The following is an 18,379-nucleotide window of genomic DNA, read 5'->3' on the forward strand; positions in this document are numbered from 1 at the left end:
TAGTTCATATAATACATATTATATCATTTCTCTGATACATATATGTTTTCTTCAATTTGTTTATAGGAAAAATAGAGTATGTACTGACTATATAAAAGATTATATTCTATCATTAAATAATAAATTATTAAGTATGATAAATGATAATATTTTGAAATAGGTCGACTAAGTTGATGTCCTCATTGAAATAGACCAAACTTATGTCCTAGCTAAAATTGTTTGTTTGAAATTCGAGGACTCCTGATGATGATGAGCTCTCTTAGGCCAAATCTCCATAAAAAAATCAGATGAATATCGATAAAAGAGGCTTTGATACTCAATCTACTAAATATCCTACCAAAGTAACATTATGAAATAAAAGTGTTTGTCATACAACAAAGTTAGTTAAATTTATAAGAACTTAGAATAGGTTAGATTCATTGCATGGACCCAAGGCCTCTCAATGATAATATTCTCCTCTTATAATCATTTCTTGGAAATCTTACTCTTGGGTGTTGATTTATATATGTTCATTCCAAGTCATTAGTTTAAACATTGGATTTGGTTCAACATAAGTCCAATTTAGTATAATAATTTTATTGACTTTTATAATAATTATTTTAAAAAGTTATACTAAAAATGATTTTTACTAATTTATAATATAATTTTTTTATGTTAACAATGCATAGAAATTGATCTCTTATTTTTCTATATATATTCTCTGAATCTTGGGGTTGCGCATACTGCAAGGTGTTAATTTAACTAAGTTGCTTTTATGATTACATGAATCCGCCTAGAGATTCACCTGAAAGATCTTACATTCTATTTGTGTCCCTCATGTCCAGAATTGCTGCTCAGCCATTGCTATCCGAACTAAGCTTTTTTAAAATCTCCGATGGTCCATGACAGTTACACAGGAGTGTTCTTAATACTTGCAGCAGAAAATGATCTATTTTGTATTAAAAAAATATATAACAATAATAAATAGAGAAAAATATGTTTGTGTATTTAGATGTGTGTTTTTGAAGTAACAAAACTTTTCTTCAATAGTGTGAAGACTCTACTTTGATGAGTGGAAATCTATAGAGGAAATCCTCTTTGTAATTTTCATATCTAAAACTACACTAGAACTTTTCTAGGTTGTGTGTGGTGCACTTTGTCTCAAGTATATACTTCTATTTATAACATTAAAGAGATATGGATTCGGGTTCTTTTCCAAGAAAAAAAAGGAAAGATTTAAAATAATTTCATATTTCTTTATCTTTATAAAAATAAAAATGATCTTATATATTTTATTTTAAGAAGCTTCCTGGTATAAGACAAAAATAATTCACACTTAATCACATGACTACTTACGATCACATTCCTGATACGTAGCAATAGAATATTATTCTTATTTTATAGACAACTTCCACATTTATAAAATAATACTCGTCTATTTTATATTAATTATATTATTGGTGCTAGCAAAAAATATAATAATATTTCACTAAAATATTTATTTGATTAAATTAAATTCTCTAATTTAATTATCAAATAAATTATTTTCTTTTACAAAGATTGGAACACTTTTTGTGTGTGACCCCGTAGGTTCAATACTAAACCGATAGTAAATTAATCATAATTAATTTACTAACCAAGGTAGGCGTCTAGTAACACTCCTAATGTTCAAATAATATGCAATAACATCTTTTACCTTCAAGAATCAATAGAAGAATAATGTAATATTTTCTTCCATTATTTATAGCTCAAGTTTAACTCTATAGTGTAGTATTATTGTCAAACTCTAATAAGCTAACACATTTAATCAATGAATGACTTGAAACTCTTTTTTCTTTCATTCAATTGCAATGACCAAGGTTTTGATTCTATCGTAGAGCTCAAACTCATTACCTAGAGTTGGTGGATTCCTTCTTGATTAATCATTAATTCTACAAGTATTTAATCATATCCATTATTCATTCAACTAGTACCCTAAGATATTAGGTTCCCGAAATTAAAATATAACAAATAATGTTGTTAATTACTTTGATAATCTCATGTCAAAAGAAACTATTATATTTCTTCTTGAGAATTTCCTATTGACATATCAAGGTAATATAAACTATCAAGAATTTACAGTTATGTCAGTTCAATGATGACATCCACATGTACATCATTTATATATGCAATTTAATCAATAAGATCTATTTATCTTTATCCAATAAAGACCATTACATATATATTAATTTATTTGGATTATTGATGTCTTATTCACAATAATCCTACGATAAAAAATAATTTAGATTAAAATTATAAAAGACTTATTTCTCATTATCATAATCTCTAATTTTAATCAAGGACTAGTCAAATTAACAATTTAATAAAACAATAAATATGATAATAAAATAAAGAATAATTCTTTACTAAAATTGATAACATGATGGATTGGATTTTGGACATACAAGTCAGTGTAAATGTTTCCACTTGTAAATTGCTTTAATTGTAGCATCTCATACCTCTCCCAGATGGTCAGTCCCATACTACTATTATACAAAGAAAAGGACTTTTATTTGACGATTATTTAAAAAGCCGTTCATAAGGAGTTTTTTTATTTTAACATTTATTTTTTAACTGTTAATAAAAGTTCTCATTGATCAATAATTAGTATAATACAGTAATGTTTATCATTGTAACGGTTAATAAATTATTAATAGAAGTTTCCATTAATATTTGTTTTTATTCGACCACCATAGTTAGGGTCTTTGATTTTCTGATGAGATCCTGAACTATCTCTATAAGTTTCGATCCCTTCAGTTGACTATGGGATGAATTCTTAGTTTATGACTTAATCACACATAAAGTTCTTTCCTGTGATCAAATTCATGTCCTTCTCCATGGACTCAACGTGCATTTCCAACTCAGTTTATTTACACTAGAACTCTCAATAAACATACGCTCATAAAATCATTTTTTAGTAGTGATGATGCTAGATATATGGTATGGACTCAGCTATATTCACTTTCACAGCCAACCTATACATACATGAGACATCGTATAAATTCGGAATTCCTTTAAGCGTTTAGTCATAGGCAATTATATATGTATATCAAATATAGATGCAAATCTGCAAGTTAGGGAGGAAAAGGGATGGTGCCCCTGTTCAAAGTAGGAAAAGCTTTCTGGGGATGCGAGATCCTGTATCTCTTCTAGACAACCCCTTAGAGTACGTTCAATGACTTTTATATCTCTGGCCATAAAAAAATTAACGTATAATTAAGGATCCAGCCATCACTTTGGTGTAAATTGAATTTGAACCATACGCTTTGGATGCAGTTAGGAATAAGGATCAGACTAGGTCATGACGGCTTACACATAAAGTTGGTAACGACCTAACTTGTCAAAACGAAAAATGTATTGTCCTCGGACGTGAGTGACTTGACACGGTAGAATAACGTACACATATGCTTTAACGCCAATCCTTTTCCATGAAGCTTCCTCCTACAACACGATTAAAATGTGGGATTCTTCATCAGAGTTTTTACGTGGAAAGATGATGTGAGAAAGAAGCGATAGATGTATAAAGGATTTATCACGCAAGCGAGGGTGATAAAAAGATGTTATGAGAGAATTTTAAAATATTTTGTTAGGGTTTAATATTTTTTTTGTCACTATTTTTATTTTGAGATTTTTACGTTTATTTTACAACAATTTATTTTTTTTATCAAACTTAGCTGCTGAACTATTTCTTCATTAAAAAATTAATCTTTGCTGTAAAATAACAAATTAATTATGTTGTGATAATGATGTGAGTTGTCATATTATCAATTAGTTTGTCATGAAATTCATGTACAAATTTTGTTAGTAAACCCTAATTTTTAGTCTCATTTTTTTTATAACACTTGTTTTTATTCTTTTCATGATTTTTTTATCTGTTTAATTTAGTCCGTCAATTATGTTGATAATGTGAGAATCACATAACTTCCCATATGCATTACTAGTTTGATGTAGAAATGTTAGGTCACACTCCCAAGTCCCAAACACTCTCTTTTACACACACTTCATACTATTGGTCTATGTCACTTAAATTTTTGAAATGGTTGCTTGCTCACTAATTTTGCAGGTTAAATTATTTTCTAATTTTATTATTACTATTAGGATCCAAACCCTCATCTTTTACTTGCCCTCCTTTTCAATCTCTTGCTATGACGCATCAAGTCTTACACACGCACAAAAAATTGCAAGTTTTTTCTTTTTTAAAAAAAATTAGAACCCAAACCGTCGTTCTCTACAAGGGTGCATGTTGCACGCTTTTTTCTTCATCGCATGACGCAAGTTTCACCGCATGACGTTCTCTACAGGGGCGATATTCGTTGCCTCCTAACTTTGATTCTATATACTCTGCTGGTGCAGTATAAGTTTTAATGTTTTCCACCTCATTTGTTGATGTGTAATAAATATTGTTGAGTATGGACAAAACTTTGACAATGTATTCTCTCAACATGATTTCTGTGTTTAATTCTGAAACCTTTAGCGGTTGGATGGAAAATTTTAGAAATTTAAGGAAATTGAAATACTTGACATTTAAATTACTTGCAATTGAATTTTTCATTTTTTAAATGTTTTATTTGGATAAAACAATTTAATTTTTTTGTATTTTAATTTCTTTGTTTGGAAATATCAATTGAATTTCATTTTAAAATATTTATCCAAAAAATTAATTTTAATATTAATTTTTATAAAATAAATATTATTTAATTTACTTTTATTAAATCTTTGACAAAAAATACTAAATTTTTCCAAAGAGTAGAAAGATTAAGTACAAAATTCTTTTCTTAAATTGTGACAAAATTAAGACTTATCTTTTTTAATTATATTCATCAATCAAAATGAAAACCATATATTATTGTTACAAACCACAACCAAACATGTCTACCAAGATTTCAACCCAAATCAACCACTTTATAAAAGACATGCATATCATCATTGGCAAGGGGTGTTGATATAATTGTGTATTGATAATGAATTAAATTTTCATAACACTTCACATACAATTCAACAATGTAAATAGAAGTCGTATTGTCAATATAAACACAACATGTGTGACATAACAATTAAAACAAAATGAACATCAATTCAACACGACAAAATTTACAAAGTTTTGAAAGATAGATTTAGTCATAGACTCAAGCACTCATGTGCTAGGTACATATTGGAACATAATTGAAAACACGCATATGACATATCCTCCAGATTAACCTGCACAATTATACACAAAAAAATAAGTGAGAGAAGCAACATATCATTTTTCCATCCCACAATCTCCTACTACAACTCAATATAGAACTACAGACAAATTTGCTACTATAAAAAAGTAATTGATATTTAATAGGACAAGTTCTGTCTCAGTGGACCCATGCACTAAAAAAATACAAAGAAAAATTAGTCAACAACAACATCAAATAGGCTCAAAAGCAATTATTACTACAACAAAAAGATGTTTTTACATCGATTCTATGACACATTCAAAGACGATTGATTTGTAACCAATATCATAGAAAGTCAAAATTTTCTACGACGATTCTTATAAAATCATCTTAGAAAAGCTATATATTCTAAGACGGTTTTCGGAAAAATAACCGTCTTAGAATGACAACATTCTAAGACAGTTTTCAAATAACAGTCTTAAAATATAATTTTCTTTAAAAAAAATTAAAATAAATTTAGGATTCTGGAAAACTGTCCTAAAATGCCTACAATCTAAGACGATTTTTTCAGAGAATCATCTTAAAATGTAAATTTTTCAAAGAACCATCTTAAAATGTATTTTTAAAAGGTGAGGAATGTATTTGTAGCTCATTACCTCAAGTCCTACAGCTACTCAAAGCACAAAAAAAGCTTGAGGCATTGTGATTGACAATTGAAGAATCAAAGCATTATACAATTGGAGAAAAAGTAACGTGTAAATATATATAATATATAATATATAATTAAAGTTGTTAACTGGAAGAGATCCTTGTATTCCGAATCTGAACACCTGAATACCATCTCTATTGCAGTCTTTGAGCTAATACATTCCTCACCATGCACCATGAGTTTCCCACAATTTTTGGAAAGGGTAGATCTGACAGAATTTAAAAATGATTGATTGTAAATAAAAGTTTTGGGTTTATCATAAAAGCACGGTCTAATACCAACTAGATCACCAGGATATTGTTAAAATCTCTTTAGTAATGAAGTATTTAACAACAAAATACATAAAAGTAGATGCTTGTGTAAAACAATAAACTAAACTACCAATTTATGCAAAACAAATCCATGTAAGAAAGTAATAAAGAATGTCCTGCATGAATGTTAAGACACTGGCAGATGTTGGCAGGCCCATTTAAATACACTCAATAACGTGCATCCATAATATAATTCCAATAATAAAGAAATACAGCAAGCTTAGTACCTTATACAATAAAAAGAAATATAAAAAAAATTGCTTCATGTGATTTCATAAAGACGACTTGAGGACATATGCAAGGACTTTCAAGCTATTTTTCAGCACAAAAGCAAAACAATATGCGGACCATCTCAATTGCCATAGCACTACTCTAAGCCAAACAGTGCTAGGGCCTATCACAAATGTCACCCCAAGAAGAAAAAACATCAAACTGAATTTTAACATACTTTTCCTATCAAACCCGAAACAGCCAGTATACCAAAGACCAACAAATGCTAACTACATTGCACTTTACTTCTACACTAGAAACATATCTTCTAACATAAACTATGAAGGCATATCTTGCAACGTGTATATTGCAACCTCTGTAACCCATAGAAAAATAGGCAACAAATTGCATAGGTAAATTCCAAATTTCCCTGTACATTAAATCACACACCACAAAGACATATAATAAAATAGATAGGATATGTCCCTGTGCATTAGCTCATACCCAGACCCTCAAAGCAACCCCATTCCGAGAAAAAGAAAAAACAAAAAATTTCCCTGCATTATCCTAATTGGCTTTCTCAAAATTTTACAGACACACCTTTGGCCAAAAGGGAACACGGTGGGCTAATTGAGAATTAATTATTTGAGTTTATAGTAATATAAGGGTTGTTTTATTAAGGAAAAGGGGCCAATGGGAATGCATTCAAGAATTACCATGGTAGCCTCAAAATTGGAAAAAAAAAAAAAGGTGTCGTTTTATTTGTCACCAAATTAAACGGGACTTAAAATCACAATCACTGACCAAGATTCAAAGCTCTAATTGAAAGCATGAAAATAAAAATCAAAAGGGAAATATGAAAACAAGGTAAACAAAGAATAGAGATGGTAAAGCCAAACAAAAATAGGACAAGCACTGAAAATAAAAATTTTAAAGAATATAAAACATGATTAAAATCATATGCTAGAATAGCTTGTTTAAACATAAAAAAAAATAAAAAAAAAAAATAAAACCATTTTTTATATAAGTTCTTTTTAAAGAAATATATAGGGTTTGTTTCTTAAAAAAATAGACAAATACATCAGAAAATTACTTATTTTATTTAAAAAATAAGCTTAAAAATTGCAAGAAAGAAGACATAATAAAATATGCTTAGTTCATAAAGTGATAAAATGAGATGAAAAACTTGCAGCGGCTATGACAAAGTTCATGGTTAATGTTACAATTATAATCAAAATCTATGCCAAACTCTTAGCTTTTTCTTGATTTGAGAGATATATAGTGACACTATTTTTCTCTAAATTGTTTGATAAGCTGAAATTCAATGTTGAAAGTGCATGATATGACAAAGTCAAAGTATGAAATGCCATTTTTTTCCTGTGGCAGCAAATCAAAATCACAATTATAGCGTACAATTTCATCTTACTCATACAAGGTCTATTTCATCAGAGACATTAATGCATATACAATGTAGCTGTTGCTTCAGGCTGTATATAAAATGATGCAGCACATGATAATTATTTTCTATTTTGTTGAGATAATTAGTTTCCTACCGTTTCTATTCTTTTTAGTTTCCTTTTCTAAGTTATTTTTCCTAGTTTCCTTTTCCTTATGCATTCTATTTGAAGCATTTGATTTGTAATTGTTTAGCGGTAATCTAAGTAAAATTTCTCTGATTTATCATTAAATTCTTCTTGATTTGCATGTGAAAATGTTTCATTCTTCCACTGCACCAAATAATTGTTAATTCTAACTCTTGAACAATAAAGATCCAGATTGGATTGGCATATATAACATCAAGATCCAGTCTGGTGAAATGATCAAAGAAGAACTTTTTATCTAAACAAATAAATTAATGAATATTCAAATGATCCTACTCCAACTTAACCATCATGAGAAAAAAGCAACTTACTTGAAATAACAGATCCCTTCACACCAAGCTGATCCACAGTCCTGAGATGCAGGTGAGAACATCCAATCATAAAATAACATTCCTTTTGGGAAAAAAATAAGTGATTTTTCTTTCTTCAAATATTATTATGCTACACTAGTAAAAGCAAAAAAGAGAAAGCTCATTGCTCTTGCCTTAGATGCAGGTCTTTTATAAAGCAAAGCTCCTCAATACTTGATACATTGATAACACCACAACTCACAGCTTTCTCTCCAGCATAACAAAACCAGAAAGCAACCTTTTTCTTCAACAACAATCCTTAACCAGCACAACCCAAAGTAGTGCAAAAACCAACATGAAAAAAAAAAGTGGAGCAAAAAAAAATTTCCAGCAAAACCTTGTTTGTTGTTTTTCCCACAACAGAGAGAACAACAATAGGCCTCTCTTCAGGAAAACTCAATATAAGGGTAGCCACCTCTTCCATCCTATCAGCAGAAGCCACAGAGGAGCCACCAAACTTCATGACACAAGTGAAACTGGTTTCACCCTTCACTATTTTGGGTACATAATGGGGGCTGATGAAGCTCAACTAAATCCAACATCTTTCTAACATAAATTGTATATTAATATGAAGATTTATCAAAAATACATATATAATGTATAACTATTTAAAATTCTAAATATATAGTATCATTAATTCATAAAAACTACTACCTTAACCCTGTCAACAGGCTGCAAATAGGAGTCAACTTGCATTTTGCATATTGTAGTTTTGGCCTAGTGATGGAATAAGAAAGGAAACAACCATTTAAGTTGGTTCACCAAATTGTTCTTGAACTTAATATTTCTCTTTAATTGAGTTCCCCTAAGGAATTAGGTTTCTAATTGAAGAGTTTTCATCAAGGAATAGGGTTCTACCTATTCTAGTGATCTCAAATGATAATTGAATGGATTAGATGTAATCAAAGAATAATGAGATTGGATTAAGTGAAGGTAGAAGGATACCAATGCCTAACCACTTAATTATTTGTTGAATGTTGAATATTTCTTTTGTATTTTAGCTTTGTTTGGTAGCTTAATCTGTAAGCCTTATTCAGAAGGCAGCAGTGAGATGTCACTGTCATCTCTCCTCTCTCTTTTTTTGTATCCTATATATATGTAACATTTTGAATCTAATAAAGTTGTGAGAGAAAGTGAGGTTTTGACTCCTCCTCACCTTCATTTCAAGTTGGCATCAGAGCAGGTGTCATCCGCCGTCGCCCGCCGCCGTCGCCGCCGCAACCGCCGCCGTCTGCCGCCGCCGCCGTCACTTTCCGGCGGCCATTTCTCTGGCGAAGCCAGGGTTAGGCTCGCCTTGGGAAGCGCGAGCCAGTCGGCCAACTCGCGTCAGCAACGGAGCAGCCACGCGCCGCCACGCGCCGCCACCGTCCCGCGCGTCCTCCGGCGCGTGCAGTCCACGCGCCGCCGTCCCGACGCCGGAATCGCGCCACGCCTCCGCCGTTCTCTTGGTCGGCTTCTCCTGAGTCCGTTCCAGCCCTCAGTTTCCAGTTTCGTCACCTGGAACGCTACAGTCCTATTCTCTCCACCTTTTTGCTCCCTTAGGGTTTCACCTTGTGGGTCAAAATGGCTTCCCCTGGACCTGTTTTCTCCTTCTCCGGGACTCCAACCATCACAGCTGCTAAACTCAATTGGAAAAATTACCCCTCATGGTCTGCTTCCGTAGAACTTTGGTTTCTTGGTCAAGGACACCATGACCACTTGGAGAAAGCTTTCGATTCTGTTTCAAGTGACAAAAGAGCCGAATGGGAGAAGCTTGATTATCAACTGTGTGCTGTGTTATGGCAATCAGTTGAGCCGGATATTTTGGATATCCTTAGATCATTTAAAACGTGTCGTTCCTTTTGGAAGAAGGCTCAAGAAATTTTTGCCAATGATATTCAGAGCTTATTTGATGCAACCATGAAGGTTACAGCCCTTAAGCAAACCAGCAATGACATGATTGCTCATGTGGGTAAGGCTCGGGCTGCCGTGGAAGAGCTGAGAAAGTTTCTTGTGGCTGATTCATTAGAAGAAGTGAACAGGAAACTGGACAAGTTTTACATGGTCCTTATTCTGAGAAGCTTACACTCAGACTTTGATCATGTTCGTGATCAAGTACTCGTTGGGGATCAGGTTCCATCCATGGATTCTCTCATCACTAGGCTTCTCCGTGTGCCTCACTTATCGAAGGATGAAAATCCTACTGATAGTGTGGAGACGTCAGCAATGGTTGCATCACGTGGTAGAGGAGGCGGTCGCAACAGCAGAGGAGGCCGCAATGGAAGGGGTGGACGTCCTCATTGCACCTACTGCAAGAGGATGGGTCACACCCAAGAGAATTGTTATTCGTTGCATGGGTTTCCTGACAAGGTTGCACAGGTTTCTAGATCAGAGAAAGCAGAGTCTAAGTTCTCTGATGAGGAGTATCAGGAGTATTTGAAGCTCAAATCTGAGAGACCCAGCAACCAAGCTCAATCCTCATCTGTACCATGTTTTTCAACAGCTTGTATCTCTCAATCAATTGAAGGTCCTAGTCCTTGGATACTCGACTCAGGTGCCTCTGACCATATTTCTGGTAATAAGTCTTCCTTTTCATCCTTTTCCTTACCAAAAATTCCTCACCTCGTCACTGTAGCTAATGGCTCCAAGGTTGCGTCTCAAGGAAGTGGTCAAGTTTCATTGTCTCCTTCCTTGAAATTAAACTCTGTTTTATTCCTTCCGCAGTGTCCCTATAATTTAATCTCACTAAGTCAATTAACTCGTTCGTTAAATTGTTCAGTAACCTTTACTGCTAATTCTTTTGTTATTCAGGAACATGGGACGGGGCGACTGATTGGAGAAGGACATGAATCACGAGGACTTTACTATTTGGAATCCAGTCCACCTGGGTCTTGTTTTGCAATCTCAAAACCCAAACTTTTGCATGATCGTCTAGGACACCCAAGTTTATCAAAATTGAAGATGATGGTCCCTAGTCTTAAGAATCTTCGAGTCTTAGATTGTGAGTCTTGTCAACTAGGAAAACATGTCAGGTCGTCATTTCCTCAAACTGTACAAAGATGTAACTCAGCTTTCTCTACCATTCATTCTGATATTTGGGGACCAAGTCGTGTTACATCTTTTGGTTTTCGATATTTTGTAACCTTCATTGATGAATTCTCCAGATGTACTTGGGTTTATTTAATGAAAGACAGATCTGAACTTTTGCCTATATTTGTGTCATTCTACAATGAAATTGAGAATCAATTTGGAAAAACAATTAAAATTTTCAGAAGTGATAATGCTAAAGAGTATTTCTCTCATGATCTTTCTTCTTTTCTGTCTTCCAAAGGTATTCTACATCAATCCACATGTCCTCACACACCACAACAAAATGGTATTGCAGAAAGGAAGAATCGTCATCTTCTTGAAACTGCACGCTCCCTAATGCTAAATTCGAATGTTCCGATACATCATTGGGGAGATGCGGTGCTTACTGCTTGTTTCCTAATAAATCGGATGCCTTCTTCTTCTCTTGAAAACCAAATTCCTCACTCACTTGTCTTTCCTCATGATCCTTTATTTCATGTCTCTCCTAAAGTGTTTGGTTGTACCTGTTTTGTTCATGATTTGTCTCCTGGTTTAGATAAACTCTCTGCTAGGTCAGTCAAATGTGTCTTCCTGGGTTATTCTCGTCTTCAAAAGGGTTACAAATGCTACTCTCCAACCATGAGACGATACTACATGTCTGCAGATGTAACCTTCTTTGAAGACACACCTTTCTTTTCACCCTCCGTGGACCATTCTTCATCTCTTCAGGAAGTTCTTCCTATTCCTTCTCCTTATCCCCTAGATAACTCAGGCCAAAATGTCAGTATTGTTCCATCTTCCTCACCAAATTCACCTGAAGTCATCTTACCACCTCTGACTACAGATCAACACAGGACAAGGCAGATTGGATCTCCAATACCTGAAGCCTCTCCTAGTGATTCTCGTCCTTCTTCAACCAGTCCTCCACTCATGGATCCGCCCTCTCCTTCCACTTCTTCTCCTCATTCTGATTCACATTGGCCCATTGCCATCAGAAAAGGTACTCGTTCTACTCGTAATCCTCATCCTATTTATAATTTCTTAAGCTATCACCGTTTGTCTCCTTCATACAGTTCCTTTGTTTGTTCATTGTCTTCCCTTGCCATTCCTTCCACTGTCCGTGAGGCACTTGATCATCCTGGCTGGAGACAGGCTATGATTGATGAAATGCAGGCCCTTGAAAATAATGGTACTTGGGAGCTTGTTCCTCTTCCCCCTGGTAAGACCCCTGTGGGTTGTAGGTGGGTCTACACTGTTAAAGTTGGGCCCACTGGTGAGGTTGATCGGCTTAAGGCTCGTTTGGTAGCTAAAGGCTACACACAGGTATATGGCATTGATTACTGTGATACTTTCTCTCCTGTCGCCAAACTCACCACTGTTCGTCTGTTTCTTGCTATGGCTGCTATTCGTCACTGGCCCCTCCATCAGCTTGATATTAAGAATGCCTTTCTCCACGGTGATCTTGAGGAGGATATTTATATGGAGCAACCACCTGGGTTTGTTGCTCAGGGGGAGTATGGCCTTGTGTGTAAGCTTCATCGATCTCTCTATGGGTTGAAGCAATCTCCTCGTGCTTGGTTTGGTAAATTTAGTCATGTTGTTCACATGTTTGGACTGAAACGAAGTGAAGCTGATCACTCTGTATTTTATTGTCATACATCTCCTGGAAAATGTGTTTATCTAATGGTCTATGTTGATGATATAGTGATTACAGGGAATGATGCTACTAAGATCAGCCAGCTAAAAGAGCATCTATTCAGTCATTTTCAGACCAAAGATTTGGGATCTTTGAAGTATTTCCTTGGTATTGAAGTGGCTCAATCAGGAGATGGTGTTGTGATCTCTCAGAGGAAGTATGCCCTTGATATTTTAGAAGAAACAGGTATGCAAAATTGTAGACCTGTTGAAAGTCCTATGGATCCTAATTTGAAGCTCATGGCAGATCAAAGTGAAGTTTATCCTGACCCCGAGAGATATAGGAGGCTTGTGGGAAAACTCATTTACCTTACCATCACTAGACCTGATATCTCCTTTGCTGTGGGAGTGGTTAGCCAATTTATGCAAAATCCTCATTTGGACCATTGGAATGCTGTCATGCGTATTTTGAGGTATATTAAGAGAGCTCCTGGACAAGGGTTGTTGTATGAAGACAAAGGTAATACGCAATTATCAGGATATTGTGATGCTGATTGGGCTGGCTGTCCCATGGATAGGAGGTCTACATCAGGCTATTGTGTCTTCATTGGAGGAAATCTTGTTTCTTGGAAAAGCAAGAAACAGACGGTTGTAGCTCGGTCTAGTGCAGAAGCTGAATATCGATCGATGGCTATGGTTACTTGTGAACTCATGTGGATTAAACAATTTCTGCAAGAATTGAGGTTTTGTGAAGAGTTGCAAATGAAGTTGTATTGTGATAATCAGGCTGCTCTTCATATTGCCTCAAACCCAGTCTTTCATGAAAGGACTAAGCATATAGAGATTGATTGTCATTTCATTCGAGAGAAGCTTCTGTCCAAGGAGATTGTCACTGAGTTCATTGGTTCTAATGACCAGCCAGCGGATATTTTGACTAAGTCCCTAAGAGGACCCAGAATTCAGACTATATGTTCCAAGCTTGGTGCATATGATTTATATGCTCCAGCTTGAGGGGGAGTGTTGAATGTTGAATATTTCTTTTGTATTTTAGCTTTGTTTGGTAGCTTAATCTGTAAGCCTTATTCAGAAGGCAGCAGTGAGATGTCACTGTCATCTCTCCTCTCTCTTTTTTTGTATCCTATATATATGTAACATTTTGAATCTAATAAAGCTGTGAGAGAAAGTGAGGTTTTGACTCCTCCTCACCTTCATTTCAAGTGAAATTGAAGAGTTTTCATCAAGGAATAGGGTTCTACCTATTCTAGTGATCTCAAATGATAATTGAATGGATTAGATGTAATCAAAGAATAATGAGATTGGATTAAGTGAAGGTAGAAGGATACCAATGCCTAACCACTTAATCATTCATAGTATTAACTTCATATTGTGTTTTTCCAAGTTTCTTGCAATTCCATTGCATTTCATTCATTCTACTACATTGTCGCATTTTATTCTTTATTTTGGTACTGTTAGATCAACACCAATCCTCATGGTTAGTTCAACTTGCAATAGCTTGATAGTGAATGCTAATTGACTCAAAAATCTACGTGAAAATGATACTCTACTCATCATTACATCAAGGCCAAGGGTCTGGATTAGGAGTAGACTAATGGTAGAGAATAAATGGATTAAAGGTTCATTAGATATGTGAGGATAAGGTGAACTTAATTACCATAAAATTCAACAAATTTCCCTACAACACCATGTTTCCTAAGAATTTGTGTCACAGTTAGAACCAAGTCAGTTGTTGTAACACCATTACACAGTTTTCCAGATAACTTGAACCCAACAACACATAACACCATGCTCATAGGCTATCATTATTACAGCAGACAACATTAGGATCACCACTAGCTAAACAACTCCAAGAGCTTATTTTGAGTTAAAGGAAACATATAGTTCTAAACCACAAACTATCAGAATTCATTACATTTATAGGAATATAATTAGAACAAATTCGTTACAAATAAACCAAAATTCAAGTAAATATACCTTGCCAAGCACTGTTGCCTCTGCTTCAATACCACCAAAGCCCCATCCAGCAACTCCAAGCCTATCTATCATTGTTGTATGTGAAGCAGTTCCAACTACACTGTCAGGATACAACAAGCCCTCAGTATTGAAAACAATGCGTCCAAGATATTCAAGATTGACCTGAAATGAGACATTACAAGTCCTCGGTATTAAAAAAAATAGCAGTAAAGAAAATCCATAAAATCATTTGGAATGTCTGTTTTGAACTTACCTGATGTACTATACCAGATCCAGGAGGGACAACAAGCATATTACGGAAAGCATTTGATCCCCATTTAAGAAAAGCAAATCTCTCATTGTTTCTCTAGAACTCAAGCTCCATATTGGCCTGCACTACATTCTCTGACCTTGCTACATCAACTTGAACTGAATGATTAATGACAAGATCAACAGGAACCTGACAACAATTGTAGCTGAGTTAGAGCCACTTATACAATAGCAAATATAACATATAGGCAAAATTGTTTGTTAAATTTCTACAAATCAAAATGACTTCAGAGAACAAAAGCACAGAAAAATGGTAAGAATGATGTATACCAGAGGATTAATCTTATTAGAATCACTGCCAAGCTTATTCCTAGCATCACGCACGCAAGCCAGGTCAACAACAGCAGGGATTCCAGTAAAATCCAGAGGAGAGGAGAAAAAACGGGTTAAAGATAAAACACGCATTACTTTATATCCCCATCCATGAAAATAACTCTTTTGCCGCATGCAGAATTGGACAAGGTTACCTGCAGTAGAACAGAAGCAGGCTTCAAAGGAATCTCAACTTGCTTCACAAAAGAGTTTCCCAGTCAAATTTTTTAATTCAGAAAGTTATATATTGTTCATTCAAATAAACAAAGGATTAGAATATCATTTTATCTCTTTATTTTAAAAATTACCAAAATTACAAAATTTTATTAGAAATGAAAAATTTGTTTTCCTTTTCCTCCACAACCTTACTCCCAAACATACCAGTCAAAATCCAATCTATTTACAAGCAACATAATACAGAGAGGTAGAGAAACAAATCAAACAAATATTGTAATAGCTAATATATGTCTGGACAGTCAGACCTGCAAATAGGATATGTTCGGTTCCCTTCCAACATTTTCCTGAAAGCATTTACCTAAACCATTTTTGGAATATGGTTAACGCCGTGAGATTCAGCGATTTCGGAAATAGCATGCTACCGTAGATTCCTACCTGGCGAACATTGTGGGAAACGACATATTTGACGATCCGTTTGAGGAGCTGCGGCTCGATGCAGCCGCGGCGCTCGAAATCGAGTTTGAGGAGTGCGAGCGAGGCGTCACGGAGGGAGAGGAGGCGCGTGACGAATTTGGTGAAACCCTTGAAAGTCCAGAAGTCGGAGGAGTGCAAAATTAGGGTTGGAAGACGCTTCCAGAGGTTCAAAGACGGAGTGAGCGGAATGCAAGAGGGTTAGGGCGCGAGCTGAGCACTCAAAAAATATAAAAACTCAACCTTATTCAAAGACGGATTTGGAAAACAACCATCTTTCAAATGTTTCTTATATTTACAAAAATACCATCATTTAAAAAATAACAAAATAATGACGGGTTTCAGAGGACTGTTGTTGAGTTTCAATCGTTGAAACTACTTTTTTTTTTAGTTGTGTATATTATGCTATACACACACAAACATATGTTCGAAGCAAAATTGTTCAATACTATCACCACGAGAAATATGCAGATTAAAGACTAAAAATAGCGACCAAATATATTGGTGACAAAAAACGACCAATTTAGCAACTATTATATAAGTTGTCACTTTTACAAACCAGAGAGCACTTTTGCAACCGATATGCATGGTGACAACCCAAGCAGCCACTAATTCAGTCGCTAAGTGGTTTAAATTTTAAATTTTTTTTTTGAAAATTTAGCAACTGATGTTGAGGGTTGAGGCTAAAGGATAGCTCGACCGCAACACATTTTAATGCTTAGCGACTAAGTTAGTTTGGTCACTACTTTTGTCGCTTTAAAATTCAAATTGGTCACCAAAAAATGATTCCGCCACTGGAAAATTATAAAACTTGGCTATTTTGATAATACTATTTCCACCATTACAACTATTTAATTATTAATTTAAGAGTGTTGTATATAGTTCAAATATAATTAAAATATAAATAATAATAATAACAATAGTTGAAGCTTTTGATATTTTAGTGAGTAAAAAGTTGTCTCACTTTAGCTTAAACTTTATTGCTTTTTGAATGACATATATATAGAGTACATAAGAAGAGAGAGACAGCTCACATACAAAATAACCTAACTCTGTTGTCTCTCCATATAGAAGCAAGATACAAGAAATAAAGAAATATTCAACAACAACATAATAACCATAAATTATTTTGGATGTAATTTTTCAAAAAAAAAAATACTTTTTAAAAAAGACCTAGCATAAAAACAAAGTCTTACAACATAATTGTTTTTTTAAAATAAATAAAGATACTTTACTTGTCATGTTAATATAGTGGGTTAAACACTATTTATATAATTAAAATCATAAATAAATATACATCTATAATATTTTTTGTTATAGAATAAACCTAAGACTATTAAAAAATATTTAACATATATTACAAATAAAAAAGAATAAGAATATAACGTTAGAAGTGCAAAATGACTCAATAAGACCCAAGTGTAACAGTGATGATAGACCAAGTCCAATAAGACACAAGTATAAAACTAATGATTGACCAAAACCTAATAAAGTCCAAGTGCAACACTAATAATTGTCTAGGCTCAATAAGACCCAAATATAAAACTAATGATGAATCAGGACTCAATAAGGTCGAGGTATCAAACTAATGATTGACCAAATTCCAATAAGATCTAAGTATAAAACTAATGATTGACCATGGCCTAATAAATTTGAAGTGCAACATTGATGATTGACTAATGCTCAATAAGGTCCAAGTGTAATTCTAAAGTATAAGGCAGGGTGTAGAGAAAATTATCAAAGTAAGAACAAACATGAGGCTCAATTTTATATGTATGCCTCATACAATGTTGTCATTTTCTATTGAAGTAAGAACAAACAACGAATGTAAAAGGCAAGGCATAGAGAAAATTATCTATACCCCACGAAAGCAAATATGAAATAAATATTTGAAAGCACAATATCCATTATTTTAAGCTAGTAATTCACACCGAAGGCACGAGCATGAGATACCAAGCATTATTGATTTGCATTCATAGTCCATTCACCAACCCAAGTACAATTTCAAAAGAAATACAAAGGTTCCATTTTCATCCATAAACCTAGCCAACCCCCACATCAATTCTCTTCCCTAAAGAAACAAAAGCCA

The 18,379-nt window shown here is 34.1% G+C and overlaps 1 protein-coding gene across 1 annotated transcript; it reads right to left on the reverse strand.

Moving 5' to 3' along the window:
* Positions 1 to 14,693: 14,693 nt before the first annotated feature.
* On the reverse strand, positions 14,694 to 15,313 carry LOC106796010 (aconitate hydratase-like). Its single transcript, XM_041009022.1, has 3 exons — positions 15,275 to 15,313; positions 15,022 to 15,183; positions 14,694 to 14,843 (listed from the first exon to the last, which is right to left on the reverse strand). Exons 1-3 carry the CDS (start codon positions 15,311 to 15,313, stop codon positions 14,694 to 14,696), a joined length of 351 nt encoding a protein of 116 aa, XP_040864956.1.
* Positions 15,314 to 18,379: the final 3,066 nt, after the last annotated feature.

This window comes from Glycine max, chromosome 14, assembly GCF_000004515.6.
Source record: "Glycine max cultivar Williams 82 chromosome 14, Glycine_max_v4.0, whole genome shotgun sequence".
In the NCBI taxonomy this organism is placed as follows: Eukaryota; Viridiplantae; Streptophyta; class Magnoliopsida; order Fabales; family Fabaceae; genus Glycine; species Glycine max.

Bases quoted from the DNA above. Each gene is read 5' to 3' on its own strand.
- LOC106796010 (XM_041009022.1), bottom strand. From the start codon at position 15,313: ATGCTTGTTGTCCCTCCTGGATCTGGTATAGTACATCAG. The intron at 15,184-15,274 runs GTAAGTTCAAAA...GTCTCATTTCAG, and splicing joins GATCTGGTATAGTACATCAG to GTCAATCTTGAATATCTTGG. The intron at 14,844-15,021 runs GTATATTTACTT...TAATAATGATAG, and splicing joins AGGCAACAGTGCTTGGCAAG to CCTATGAGCATGGTGTTATG.